This window comes from Solenopsis invicta, chromosome 3, assembly GCF_016802725.1.
Source record: "Solenopsis invicta isolate M01_SB chromosome 3, UNIL_Sinv_3.0, whole genome shotgun sequence".
Classification (NCBI taxonomy): Eukaryota; Metazoa; Arthropoda; class Insecta; order Hymenoptera; family Formicidae; genus Solenopsis; species Solenopsis invicta.
In genome coordinates this window covers 1,495,547-1,510,739 of record NC_052666.1, presented here as the reverse complement: position 1 = coordinate 1,510,739, position 15,193 = coordinate 1,495,547, and the positions used below count along the sequence as shown (strand labels likewise).

Below are 15,193 nucleotides of genomic sequence, written 5' to 3'. Positions count from 1 at the left end.
GCTGAGCTCACAGGAAACTTCCAAAATTCTATAAAATAAGCTCCTAGAGAGTTCAGATTGCTGAGCTCACAGGAAGCTTCCAAAATTCGACGAAAGAAGCTCCCAGGGAGTTCAAATTACTGAGCTCACAGGAAACTTCCATAATTCAACGAAAAAAGCTCCCAGGGAGTTTAATTTGCTGAACTCACAGGAAACTTCCAAAATTCGACGAAATAAGCTTCCAGGGAGTTCAGATTGCTGATTTCCTAGGAAGCTTCCAAAATTCGACAAAATATGAGTTGGAATACCTCTAAGCAGAACAACAAGTCAAAATGACATCAAAGTGAATCGTAATTGATCGAAAAGTGACTTTTAATGATCATTTTGCAGTAATTTTGACATTATTTTGACGTCGTGATGACTCCCTGTTTTGCTTGGGCCTGTACGATTCTTATACAATAAAAATTATATATAGACATATTATGTATATATATGTATTCGAGAATGTTTGGCGCGAAAATCTGATTGTAGCCTATCAATTCTCTAATTCGCTTGTAAGTCACACACATGTAAGTATATATGTATATGCACATGTATATTGTGTAGTATGTGAACGTGGGACTATGACATGTGTGAAAAAATATATGAGTACTTGAAAAGAACATTTTTTGTACTCTATCGTTAAGTATTATTATATATTGTCTATTTATCACGATGATTGTTTGCATGGTAAAAGTTACCCGCATGTGTGATACGCACACGTGTATGTACTAATGCAATTATTTTGCTTTTACAACGTAATGGAGTAAAAAATGGTAAAAAAAACAAGTGAAGATTCCCCACGCGCGTCATTAGACAAAGACAGAATAGTGGTCCAAATCTCTTTCTAGTTTTTCACGTCCCCACTCCTCGAATGCTCGGTCTATAGATCCTATGCTATGTGAAACGCCTAGAGCTTATTGGCGTGGTGGGAATAGACATGGTGTGCCAGCGTTTCGGAAGTCACGCCCCTTTTGTCATCGAGGTGGTCGTTCGGCAAACAGGCTGGCAACTGCGAAAAACTAAATGTTTTATGATATGAGGTTACTACAACTGTTTTCATTGTATCTTTGTCACACCGTATGATATATGCGTTGTATCCTTGTCTCTCCTTCGTTTTCCACTTCCTAATTTGGAGTTTGGAGTACGCGAAAAATCGAGGAGCTCGTAATTCACAATTTTTTATGTGAAATTTAATAAAAATGCGGTGTATTGTAAAATCGTGTGCAAATAATACAACAGATAATCTCTGAAAAGTAAGTTTCTTCCATTTACCGAAGAATGAAATTATGCGTGAGGGCTGGCTTCGAAATATCAGGGAGGTTGATATATTAATAAATATATATAATAATAAATATTTATCATAAAAATTTTTTATAAATATTATAAAAATATTTTATACATATTTTATATATATGACGAAAAAAGATTATAAAAATCTTTATTAAAAATATTGTTAAAATATTTTCTAAAATATTGGTCGCGACTTGGATGTATGACCGCTTCGGAAAGCGGTCCTAAAAAAATTCCTAAGAATGGAATTTCTTTTGCAAAAATTGTTTTTTAAAATATAGAAATATTGTTTTACTCATTGGGATTATGTGGTGTAATATAATATTTATGCGGATATTTCGAACATTTTCAAAATAATTATCATAAATCATAAATATTTTTGAAACATTTATGATAAATATTTATGATCAGTCCAATTTACGGCCATAAAAACATTTATTAAATGTTTTGATAAATGTTTATAAAATATTAAAATAAATATTATAAATATTTAGTAAATATTTTATAAATATTTTATGCTATCTGGGAAATCATTATTTGAGATTGACATATCATTTTGATAGAAATAATATGCGATGTGAATACTCAAACGTTTGTTTGAGTATAAGACTGTTATATTAAAATGTATTATTAAAATATATTGAATGTAGATATTATTAAAATGTATTATTAAAATGTATTAATAAAATGAATTAAAATGTATATAACATACAGATTTTGACATTTTCAGAAGTCTATTCTTGTACTGTATATAAAAGTTTTTTTTTTCATATTAATAAAAGTCGTTTATTATTATTCTTTATTATATTGTTTTTCTTTTATTATTATGCATCCTTTATACATTTTATTTCATTATCTTAAATATTGCATTTGTTAAGTAAAATTGACCAGAAACAATCAATCATGGTCGGTACTAAATCAGGAGATTGTGAAACTAGCTCTTATAAATTGTAATAACATTACGATACTCTAATTAGGATAAAAAAAAGTTTATTTAAAGGTCTGTGTCCGCGATGCTACCGATGCTATCGATCCGAGTTCTCAGATCGAAAAGTGTGTAGCCAATCAACTTTTAGCTTTTACGGAAAAGCGGCAAGCTGATTGATTTATACAGTTCAGTTATAACAACTTTACGGAGTTAAACAAGGTTGGTTAACCTGTTTGCCGAACGAACAGAAAATAAGCGAGAGGGGAGAGAATTAGAGAAAGACGCTCGAAACGCTGGCACACCATGTCTATTCCCACCACGCTTATTGGTCATTACGTTAATCTTGAACTGTAAGTATGTAGAAAGATAGTGACTTCTCAGTTGGGAAAATTTCCCCATGGACAGAATCAAAGTCCTTGGGTGTACAATGATCGTGTTGGTATTCCGGAAGAGCTATACTGAGCTATACGCTTATTGGATACTCCTTGTCATGTATTACGTCGTGCATCGCGCCAGTGTGCAGGAGCCATAACGCATTTTTTTGCGAACTCCACGCATGCGCGTGTGAGACAAGCCAGCATAGTAACGGTGGGGGTGCGCACGATTGGACACCGCACGATTGGACACCACCACTCACAGCGGCCGATATCTAGAGTTTTTCCGTTGGTTTGGTTAGATAAGTCAAGATGATTGGTTGGTGTCCAATCGTGCTGTGTCCAAAAAAGTGTCACCCGTAACGGTGCATGGTAACATTTGAATTGTCTTCTGAATTGTCCATGGAAGTGAATGTGGTCAAAGTTAATTTCCTACAAAGGAACATAACTCCGGAGGAGTTGAAAATCCAACGACCCATATAAAGAAGAATTAGAAGAAATAAATGTAAGTAAATCTTAATTTTATTGTCAATTTTCACTTTAATATTCATGATTTATCGGATATCATATCTGATTGCAGTGCCTTGAAGCATTAATGCATTAGAGAATTTATTTATTTTTTTAATAATCAGAAGTAACTTTCCAACAAACATAGTTGCATAACAACAATGTTAATAGAATAAAATACGTAGCAGCTCCTGGGGAACTCTGTGCGAGTTCTTTTGAAGTTCAATAAAAGAAATTTAATGAGCTCCCCAGGAGCTCTCCAGGAGTTTCCTGTGCTGTGTAACTATCTCAAATTAAAATTTAAAAAATAGGAGGTGCTAACTTTTTTTTTAAATTAAAGACCAAACGAAAGACAGAACTTTTCTGTTTTTTAACATTTTTTTTTAATAATCGATAACTCTTCAAAATAAGTAAATTAACAATCAAAATACAAGAAACTTATTGTATCTAAAATTTTTGTTACAAATTTTTTATGTATTATTAAAACAAAAATTTTTTACGTATTAAAAACTCCAGACATTCACAAAAAATAAATTATTAAGCTCAAAAATATTCGGTCTTTAAATTGGAAAAGAAATTAGCAACACATTTTTCAAATTAAAATTTGATATCGTTCTTGAACAAAATTCTTAGTACAAACTACAGGAAACTCTTACTCTTTTTGAAATAAATAGGAAACTTTAATTATAATTCTTGAGAAGTAAAGTTGAAGTACTAACTTCACACTTCAGTTGACAAAATTGATAATCACAATAAATAGGTTATTAATTAGTAAAAATGCAATTTCTGTATATATGTATACACACACACACACGCACGCACGCACGCACGCACGCACGCACGCACGCACGCACGCACGCACGCACACACACACACACACACACACTCAATAACAAAATTAAAGGATCACCTATTCTGACTCCGAAAAATAGGCGTAATTAAAGACAGTGTAATTTTATAAAAAATAATTGTAAAAACATGTTAAAAAAACATTTTAAAGTTTAAAATCTCTAATTTTGAGATTGATAAGTCATTATATGATTTACAGATTGTTTACAAAGTTACGCGGATTTAAATAGGGCTGCGTCAAATCTCAAAATTTTTTACTAACTTTGCAAAGCTCCACGACGTGAAATAAAAATTGCATGCAAATGCGGTTTACAGCATTTAAAAGCGTAAATCATTACCTTTAATTTGCGTATTTGCTGAGTTTTGAGCGATTTTTTTTCACTGAGTTGTGCAACATTGAAGCAAAAATGGTCTTTTTTGTTTCAATGTTAAATAATTCAGTGAATAAAAATCGTACAACGCTCAACAAGCACGCAAATTAAAGGTAAAGGTTCAAGCTTTTGAATGTTGTAAGCCGCATTTTTGTGGAATTTTCATTTTACGTTGTGGGGATTTGCAAAGTTTGTAAAAAATGTTAAGATTTGTTGCAGCCCCAGTTAAATCAGCACTATTTCATAAACAATCTGTAAATCATTTAATAATTTATCAATCTCAAAGCTAGAAATTTCAAGATTTAAAATATTTTTTTTTTACATTTATTTACGATTATTTTTGACAAAGTTACACTCTCTTGAATTATCTATTTTCCGGAGTCAAAATAGGTAATCCTTTAATTTTGCTGTTGAGTAATATATATCTAATTATCTATCTATTTATCTATCTATCTATATATATATATATATATATATATATATATATATATATATATATATATGTATGTATACACACATAGAATATAATTATTACAATGTTATCATGCTGCAATCAAAGAAGGGATTACATAGTTTTTTTTGTTGTTTGTCGTATTGTCGTAATATTTGTAATATTTATAATATTTGTTACATATATGATTGAAATAATTAACAAATATAAAATTTAAAAACTTTTTAATAAACATTTAAAAAACAATAGAAAAAATGGACAAGCGTAAACCTTTTCTGCAATTGTCTGAGAGACAGAAACGTAGACGACTTGCAGCCATAGCATATGCTGATAGTTCTACTTCTTTATCTGAGGTTGATGTAACAAACCATGACATTAATGTCGATGTAACAAATGATGGCATTGATGTTGAAAGCCGTAATGTCGAAGATGAATTAGTTGCAGAAGAATCGGAGTATGAAAGTATTAGAGAAACATCTGCAAGTTGCTTGTCACAAGAAAGATTGGATGAGATAGAAGATAACGATGTTAATATACGAGTAGATATAGACAACATTATGAATATAGAGGAAAACATTATTAATATTAGTACGAAATTATTAAGTATTAATATTAGTACGAAAAAAATTTAGCCGCAAAACTGTGCGATTGGGCACTTTTATTTGGAATAAGCCATGTAGCTTTATCGGTTTTGCTGATAATATTAGGAATTTATTTACCTGATGAACAATTACCGAAGAATGCACGCACTTTATTGTGCACTCCTCGAAAGATCGTAATACGGAAGATTTCACCGGGAAATTATTTTCATTACGGTTTATTAAAAAGTGTTATGGATCAATTGAGAAGTCATACGGATCATTCGGGAATTCTCGATAAAATTTATATAGACATTGGAATTGATGGATTACCTATAGCAAAAAGTTCAAAAAGCCAGTTATGGCCTATTCTTAGGAGAATCAGCAATACAGTTATTAAATGGAATCCATTTGTCATAGGTATTATATATATTTACACAATATTTTCTATATTTAAACAAAAATCCCTGACGGTTATATCTAGATCTTATTGTTAGTGCTGATATATATTGTATAATTTTATATATTTTTAAGTTGTAAGTTGAACAAGAAATAGTAATATCACGTTATCAAATTGAAAATTAATTATTATTAAATTAATGTTTAATTTAATAACGTAATATTATTATTTCTTGTTCAACTTAGAACTGTTTTAAGATTGAAAAGTTATTCCGTGCGCAATTTCGTGAACTTGAAAAGGTAGGAGACTGGGTCTATTCAAAACACCTTTTTTTCTTATGCTGAGTCTTGTATTCATTAAAAAAAAACTAATATTAATAATTAATTAACAATTAATTACTTAATAAATAATAATTGCTTTATTTATTCCCCTTAGGGTTACAAATCTTTCGTTTCCTTACATTCAACATTACACAACAGCTTACATGTTAACCTTACATGTTAACATATTTCATAATTCATTATATATACGTAAAATGCATAAAATAAACATAAAGTTTGTAAGACGTACTTTTTCTGCATTTTTGTTAACCGGAGATCTTTTGCGTTTTTTACTGTCTAATATTACTAGCTATTAAAAGGAATACTATATGCGCGCATTATTGTTATAGGTGTTTATCATGGAAATGCAAAACCTTCTTCAGTTAGCGAATATTTGAAGAATTTCATTACAGAAAGTTACACAAATTAATAAAAGAAGGATTTCAATATGCACAAAAACATTACAAAGTTGTAATAAATGCAGTTATTTGCGATACCCCAGCTCGATCATATGTAAAATGCGTGAAAAGTCATAATGCACATTTTGGTTGTGGATTATGCATTCAAGAAGGCAAATATTTACACAATCGAGTTCTTTTCTGGATCTAGACAGTTTTAAACGGACTGATGATAATTTTCGCTCGAGAACCTATGAAGAACATCACGTTGAAAACTCTTCATTTGAATTAATTGGTTTAAAAATGCAATTTCCCTTAGACTATATGCATTTATGTTGTTTAGGGGTAATGAAAAAGTTGTTCATATTGTGGTTACGTAGACGACGAGATTGCAGACTAACAGCAATAAAAATTAAACAACTATCAGGCTTTTTGGTGACTTTATCAACATGGGTACCACAAGAATTTCAAAGAAAATGAAGAAGTTTGGAAGAGTTTGAGCGCTGGAAAGCAACAGAATTTCGGCTTTTTTTGTTGTACATAGGACCAGCAGCATTAAAAACAATTTTGCCATTGCATTATTATGTTTATTTTAATGCATTAAACTGCGCTATGAGAATTTTGTGCCATCCTGTAAACTGTTTTCATAACAATCAATACGCACAAGATCTCTTAAAATACTTTGTTCGAGAATTTAAAACTTTATACAGAGAAGAGAATTTGATCTACAATGTTCACAATTTAATTCATCTTTAATTCATCAAGAATTGCCATTATCTTGTACGAGACCACATTCTAAACTATTATTTTTAAACTTCACTTTCACTCTTCATAACAGCGATAATTGCGGTTTCCTAAAAGACGAGAGTATTATTATTATGCACCATTTTGCATACGAAAATAACGAACCTGTTGTCATAGGTCAATATTTTCGTCATAAGGCTTTACTCCCACACTATCCATGCGAATCTGCAAATTTAAACATTTTTGTTGTCAACAAAAATGATCTCTCAGACGTATGCGTATGGCCCATTAAATATGTCAAAGACAAGGCATTTCGCATTCCTTTTGGCGACAAATTCGTAATAATGCCTTTACTACATTGCATTAATAATCAATGAAATATGTTTAAATACGAGTTAGTAACTACAATACTCCTTTATAACACGTTTTAATTTTTTTTATAATACGTTTTAATTAGTATTATAAAATGTTTTAGATGTATTTTGTACTTTTCTTCGAAAAGTCTACGTCTGCCGTGCCGGCTTCATGGGTACGGGAAAAAGAAGGCCTGTGTTGGTGACCACCAAAAACTGTAAATCTATCTAAAGCCATTGCTAAATGTACACCGTACGAAGAGCACTGGACAACGTATTCATTTTATAAATTGTGGGGACCATATGGTAAGTCGATTTATACAGACTGTTACTAAAAACTATTTTTTCGACAATTACTACTTCCGAATAAAAATGAAAAATCACGATAGTTTTAGTCCTACCCAATACATCCATAAACAATTTTCGTCAAATCAGGTCTGATGTGATCATTGAAAAATACATTGAGAAATACAAAATATTCGACGTAATATCAATTCGCTGACTCGCGTAAAAGAGGCTCTCTTGCTTCGTTCATTCAGAGAGAGAAAAATATAAGCGCGAAACGCGACAGCGCTTCTTGATATTTATTGTGTGAGTTTATATATCTTTTCAAGTTCATTAAAATGCGCATTGAATAGATTTTTCCCCCGACTGAGGTAATATTTTTTGCAATAATTTCTTTACAGTTTTCTTTTTAGGGCGGAAAAAAGGTTTTTGAATTTTAATGCAAGTGAGCATCATTAATTATTAAATTGATTTTCAATTAAATAAGGTAATAATATTGTTAATTCAACTTAGAGCTGTTATGAGAAATATATTTGGCGTGCAGTTTAGTGAACGCTCTTAAAAAGGTATACAATCATACAATAAATATTATAGCACGTAACACGACTGTTACGGCACTTCGTTTATATCGTGTTTTCAAAAATTAGAAGGTCGTGTAAGTTAAGTCGACTGAAAAAAATCGACTATTAGTCGACAAACAGTCATTTGTGCTGTGTGGGTAGATCGTCTCCATACAGAAATTTAATATTTGATTTCAATGATAAGAGTCGTGAAGTTTGCATTATTATCGATTAATTTATTTTGTTGGAAACAATTAATAAAATAAATTAATTAATATCATTATTCGTAAGATAGAGATAAAAAGTGGGTAAAATTACGTGTAATAAACGTGCACCTTATTGATGTTAACATACATTTTACACTTAATTATATAATTATGTAGATAATTATGCTGCTGCAAAACAAGCGGAGAGAGATAACGTAGAATGGTCGACGGCAGATGAAAATATTAGTACAAAAGTTTTAGAAAAAAGAGTGAGCACAAAATCTCGCAAAGTTTTGTCCAATGAAAGTAGCGGTGAAGAAAGTTGTAGCTCAGGTATCCTTATATATCCTTGTTTTTATCCATTTCCTTACAAACATTTCTTATCATCTCCTTATATTCCTACACTGTATAACGCTAAAAAAAAATAACAAATTAAAAAACTGAAAGTATATAAAATTACACAAACAATACAAGCATGAAGACTTAGCTGCGACCGTAGAAGGCATTCTTGTTCAATTTGTATCGATACAGCAACGGTCAAAATCTCTCTCTCTATTACTTTAAAGTCATGTTGCCTTGGAAAGCGTTCTAACTCATAGTCGATTATTGCGAGAAATATCATCACAGCCTCAGTGGTTGAGTTGGCTAAAACACCCGTACCGGAGATTCGGGAGGTCCCAGGTTTGAACCGTGATTGAAATGATATTTTTCGCAATAATTTTTTTACAGTTTTTTTCAAGGGGGAAAAGAATTAATATTTAATAATACGTGATATTACTTAATCTTGTTTAATTTAGAATTGTGTTATAACTGAAAATTAATTCGGCGCGCAGTTTATTGAACTTGAGAAAAGTATATAAAATCACACAAACAATACAAGCATGAAGACCTAGTTGCGACCGTAGAAGGCATTCTTGTTCAATTTGTATTGATACAGCAACGGTCAAAATATCTATCTCTACTACTTTAAAAAACTGTGTATATACTTAAATATGAAAAAAATATTTATTGGTTACAAATAAATATTTTATTCTAACAATTATACAATTTTACAATATAATGTAATTTAAAACTATAAATAATTCATAATTTCCGTGATATTTCTTTTATCTTCTTCAAATACACATTTTTTAATATGAATACAACTTTTCTGAATGCATGTATACTTGTGCAACATCGACCAAATTGTTATATAGAAATATTTATAATATTTTTATTGTATAATATTAATATTATTAATAATTACGTAATTAATTAATAAATTAAATATCAAATATTGCTTGATTACAAAGTATTTATATTTTTAAGATAAACGCAATAAACAAAAGTTGAAGACTTTGCCTCCGTCAAATTATTTAAGAAAAGAGAAGAAAATATCTGAACAATTAGGTAAAATATTAATTTATTCTCCACTTTGCCTTTATGTAAAAATTTTCGCGACATACAGGGTGAGTCTTAATTCTTTGTCAATGTTTAACCATAAGAAATGACTTACCGGCTATAATTTGTTTGTATATATACAAATTGATCACCTTGAAATTAAGTCGGTAAGTCATCTTTTGATAAAACGTTGACACAGGAATTAAGATTCACCCTGTTGCATATAAAAATACTATAAAAAAATGTTTTTACTCACTTTTTTAATATTATTATTGCATAGTAACTTTAATAATTAACACGTACATACATGCGTGTGTATGCGCGTTCTATAATGTGATTATAGGAGTAATATAATACAGTGATTATTCTTATATCACAGATTCAAATGATGAGTCCAGTGACTACAGTGATCAATCAAGTCAGTCGGTTAAAAGCGATTGTAGACAAACAAGCAAAATTACAAATAAAAACAAAGGTATGTTACAATAAAATATTAAACAACGTTATTTAATATTAAAATACATAGATTATACTGAATAAACTGTAATAAATATTTCAAATATGTATAGTACTCTTAAGATTTACTATTTTTTCCCTTTCAGTGTCGTCTGAAAATTTGCTTCTACAAAGTACTAACAAAATGGCCAAGTGTTCCTGCTGTGGTAATAAGAATATCTGCTTCTCCTTCAAACTTTTATAGCGTATTCTTATATAATTATACATTAATTTGGTGTTACAGAACATTGTCGACGGGAGCAGCAAGAACACTTCTTAAAACTGGAAAAAAAATCAATTATTTAATTGAAGTGGCTCGTTCGGGAGAAAACCGTAACCAGCTGCAAAATCAGCAGCCTAAAGTAGATGCGTTGCTGGACTTCCAGTTTGAAACAAAAAATGCTGTAGACGCATTTGAAGATAAATTAATAACTTCCAATGATGTTTGCACACAATTTGTGAGTATATCTTAAGTATTTCGATATGACAGCTAAAAAAATTGCAGAGCGCACGTTCACAGACACAATCACAATACAATTCTAAAAAAATTTAGAATTTTACGTGCGCGCATTAAAAAAATAAAGTTCTGAAACGTAAATGCACTCTGGCGAAAATAGAGTACAACCCTGCCTGCACCGAACGTAACAGAGACGTGCTGTTTTGATCACAAAGTCGCAAAAAATATGATACGTCTTATGCACGTAGCTACGACGTAACTAAATAATTTTAATGTTTCAATTAATTAGCTGTTGTTGGATTTTCTTTTGTATTATGATTTATATTTTAAAGATAAATAATATTTCACTTTTTAAAAATGATGTTTTTCATTTAATGTAATTAAATTTAACACGTAATTGTGAAGACGTTACGTAGAGTAATGTACAGTTGGAAAATACTATCGCGGTATCCGGCTATCCGGTAAAAATCACTATCCGATGCATCTCTCATAATTATTTCCTTAACCATGCAATTATAGTCACAAATACTTTTTTTCTGCGTATAGTAGTACACAAAACCGTCAATAGATGGCTGTTATGGCGTTTTCAAGTAAGAAAGGAAACACGTAAATGGTATAAAAGGCGGAGCATTATGAGATTTTTCACCGATGTTCTATTATAGTAAAATAATTTTTCTGATGAATTTCTTCCCTGCTTGCATCGGACGTAACAGAGACGTGCTGTTTGATCACAAAGTCGCAGAAAATATGATACGTCTTGTGCTCGTTTATCTAGCAAGTATTTTACGTACATAATGCAGTAAAAATCAATCTTAATTTTTCAAAATTGGTCGATAATTTTCAGGTCACAATTAGTGCATAAGTCACAAAATACATGACATTACAACGTCGCTATCATCAAAAATGGGGATGTTAGTTACGTCTCAGCGACGTCTCAATTACGTTTAGAACACCAGTTGAGACGTTGCTGAGACGTAACGTGCAACGAGTTAGCACGTCACAGCGACACACATGCTTGTTACGTTTGGTGCAGGCAGGGAAGTAAAAAGGAGCGTAAATTTAATGTAAAGAGAGAGTTATAGAAATGTAAGAAAACATTCTAAGAAACGTAGATTGAAACGTAAAAGAAGCTAAAACGTTACAAAGCGTTTTAACCTTTTTTGTAACTCTTTCATTACGTTCTATTGTTCTAATCTACGTTCCTTAGAATGTTTACTTATATTTCTGTACCTTTCCCTTTACATTCGACTTACGCTTTACGATTTATTTTCGCCAGAGTGTTATTTATATATATAAATAAATAATTTTTCCGATCTTTACATTTGTATATTGTGTAAACTGTGATTCTCTCTCTCTCTCTCTCTCTCTCTCTCTCTCTCTCTCTCTCTCTCTTTCATTTAATCCAAACAAACCATTCTACAAAATAAATTCCTCACAAACTATTAACGAAATGATTAATTACTTTATTCTATTATATTACAGAAATGCTTTATGATTAGAATTGGTGGCAAAAGTGCTACCAAATACGTGGCCAACATCCTAAGTGCCATCTTTTCGGATAAGTTGGCCCGTGATTATTCATGGACGGGGCGCAGAAATACATTTGCTTTTCGCAAATTAAAAATATGTAAAACTCTTATTGATATATAATTTATCTGTATACATATATGTGTTATGCATATATTCTCATTATTGTGTATACATTTAATTAATGAATAATGTATTATAATTTTACAGATACGGTTTTAAAAGAATACACAAACGCAACGGAAGCAGAATTAGAAAAATCTGTTATGGTATGGTTTCATCATGCTGGAGACAGACATAAAAGAAAGATAGTATCCACGCATTAAACCGTATTAGATAAATGTTAGACAGCGCTGCCATTCAGTCAGTGAAGTAACTTTTTGTTACTTTTTTTTTACGAGTCACTAAAATATTACGGAAAACTTTTGCTACATGTTAAGCTACACAAAAGTAGACCTTAAAGAATAACAGTTTTTTTGCTCCAATGGTCTTAATTACGTTGAAAATTTGATGAAAAGTATCACATTTATTTACTGTTTTATGAAAAATTTTACATTTGTCACTTTTTCTGTCTAAAAGTAATCACTATTTTACTTTTTTAAGTCACTGTCTCGATGGCACCAATGATGTTAGATAAAAATGTTATAAATTAAAACTTTATTACATTAACAAATTAATACATTTTATTATATATTTTGTCACAAATTTGAAACATACATTGTTTTCTTAACATAATAAGAAAACATTTTTTAATAAAAATTATATAAAATTTATTTAGTATGTCTAAATTATTTTAAACTAATAAAGTGAACTTAAAATAAGCTTTCTGTGAACTGGAATGAAGCTCTCGGGGAGCTCTTAAAAACAGACGTAGGAGCTTCTGGGAAGTTTATATGGGAGCTTCCCGCGAACTTAAATAATGTTCGCAAAGAACTAAAAAAATTGATTTTTAAGTTCCCTGAGAGCTTAAATTAAGCTTTTTGTGAATTTAAATAAAGCTCCTAGGAAGCTCCTACGTCCTCATTTGAAAGCTCTCTGAGAGCTTTATTATATATATATTAAAATTAATTTGTACTTGTGAAATAAACATTATTATGTATGGTTAAGATACATTTAATTTTACTAGACTTTGAAAAAGAATCAAAATAAAAATGAAATATTCTCTAATTCTTTTAAGAAGAAAACAAAAAATATATTTTATTTAAAAAAATTTGTTTAAATAATTTTTGTTAATAGACTGTAACAATGGCGTTAAAACCACAAGTAAATAAGGAACTTGAAGAAAAATCGAAATTCAATAGATCAATAGTATGGCGTAATGTAATTGTTTTATCGTTGCTACATCTTAGTGCCCTGGGTGGACTTTACCTGACATTTACATCGGCAAAATATATGACTATTTTTTTCTGTGAGTATAGTTTAATTTTATTGCGTAGTACTTTTAATTGCTTGCTCGCAAAATAATTATACAACAAAAATAATGAAACGCTTGTGTGTAACGTCACAATTTTTTTTCGATTGCAGCAATTTTTTTATACGAATTTAGTCTTTTGGGAATCTCAGCTGGGGCTCATCGACTTTAGCCCATCGATCCTACAAAGCCAAGTGGCCTCTCCAATTGCTGCTAGCATTCATGAGCACTGTAGCTTTTCAGGTAGTGTTTTCAGGTGTGTTTAACGAGTTACATTTCATCAATAATGGCAACGATTTAAAAAGTTACTTTTATCGTTACTTTATTGAGGTACTATATTAACGCAGTACTATGTTAACAATCATATTTACTGATCAACTTATAACTTTGTTCAATCTAGGATTCCGTGATTGTATGGGCCAGGGACCACAGGGTCCACCATAAATTTAGTGATACTGACGCCGACCCACATAACCCCAACGTCGGATACTTTTTTTCGCATATAGGCTGGCTGCTTTGCAAAAAACATTCCGATGTCACGAAAAAGGGGAAAGGCATTGATATTTCTGATCTAGAGAGCAATGCAATATTAGCGTTTCAAAAAAGGTAAATGTATCAAAAAATATTTATTTTAATTTCTTCTAAAAAAGATTTTTGTTAGATAAAATACTTTTATGTTCTATATATAATAAAATACTTGGCTAACTCTGTGATCTAATCTTTGTTTTGGGACAGTTTAATTTGAAAGCATGTTTTTATTTAGAGATTACTTTTATTTAATTCTTTATTTTAAAAAAGATTTTTGTTAGGAATTTTGGAAAATTAATATACGACACTTTTTTTAAAACAAGATTTTTGTTAGGTTGGTGTAAGTTAAAATAATATCTTATTATCGAACAAAAACCTACAATAAATTTGTTATTTCAGATATTATACGATATTGGTGATATTGCTCTGCTTTGTTATGCCAACCGTTATCCCAGTCGTATTTTGGGAAGAAAAATGGCTAAACGCCTACTTAATCTCCGGCGTTCTTCGTCATATTTTGCTACTAAATGTAGCTTTAATGATTAACTCAATAGGCCACAGATATGGTTATAAACCATATGACAAGTAAGTATCAATCAATTAATAGTCTTATATAGCCGAATATACTTTTAAATCAAATTTTGTACGTAATAAGGATTTAATTACAACTGCTTTCTTGATTGTTACAGATATATAAATCCAGCAGACAATGTAGTATTTTCTATATTCTTGTCGAGAGAGGGTTGGCATAATTATCATC

General features: G+C 30.5%; 1 protein-coding gene across 1 annotated transcript; it reads left to right on the top strand.

Moving 5' to 3' along the window:
- Positions 1-13,739: 13,739 nt before the first annotated feature.
- On the top strand, positions 13,740-15,152 carry LOC120357122 (acyl-CoA Delta(11) desaturase-like). Its single transcript, XM_039446858.1, has 4 exons — positions 13,740-13,814; positions 14,041-14,148; positions 14,306-14,511; positions 14,833-15,152. The coding sequence occupies exons 1-4, from the start codon at positions 13,740-13,742 to the stop codon at positions 15,020-15,022; spliced, it is 579 nt and encodes a 192-aa protein (XP_039302792.1). The 3' UTR covers positions 15,023-15,152.
- The last annotated feature ends 41 nt before the right edge of the window (positions 15,153-15,193 follow it).

Excerpts from the sequence above, each read along its gene's own strand:
- LOC120357122 (XM_039446858.1), top strand. The coding sequence starts at position 13,740 with ATGGCGTTAAAACCACAAGTAAATAAGGAACTTGAAGAAAAATCGAAA. Across the intron at positions 14,149-14,305 it reads TGAGCACTGTAGCTTTTCAG|GATTCCGTGATTGTATGGGC; the intron begins GTAGTGTTTTCA and ends TGTTCAATCTAG. Across the intron at positions 14,512-14,832 it reads ATATTAGCGTTTCAAAAAAG|ATATTATACGATATTGGTGA; the intron begins GTAAATGTATCA and ends TTGTTATTTCAG.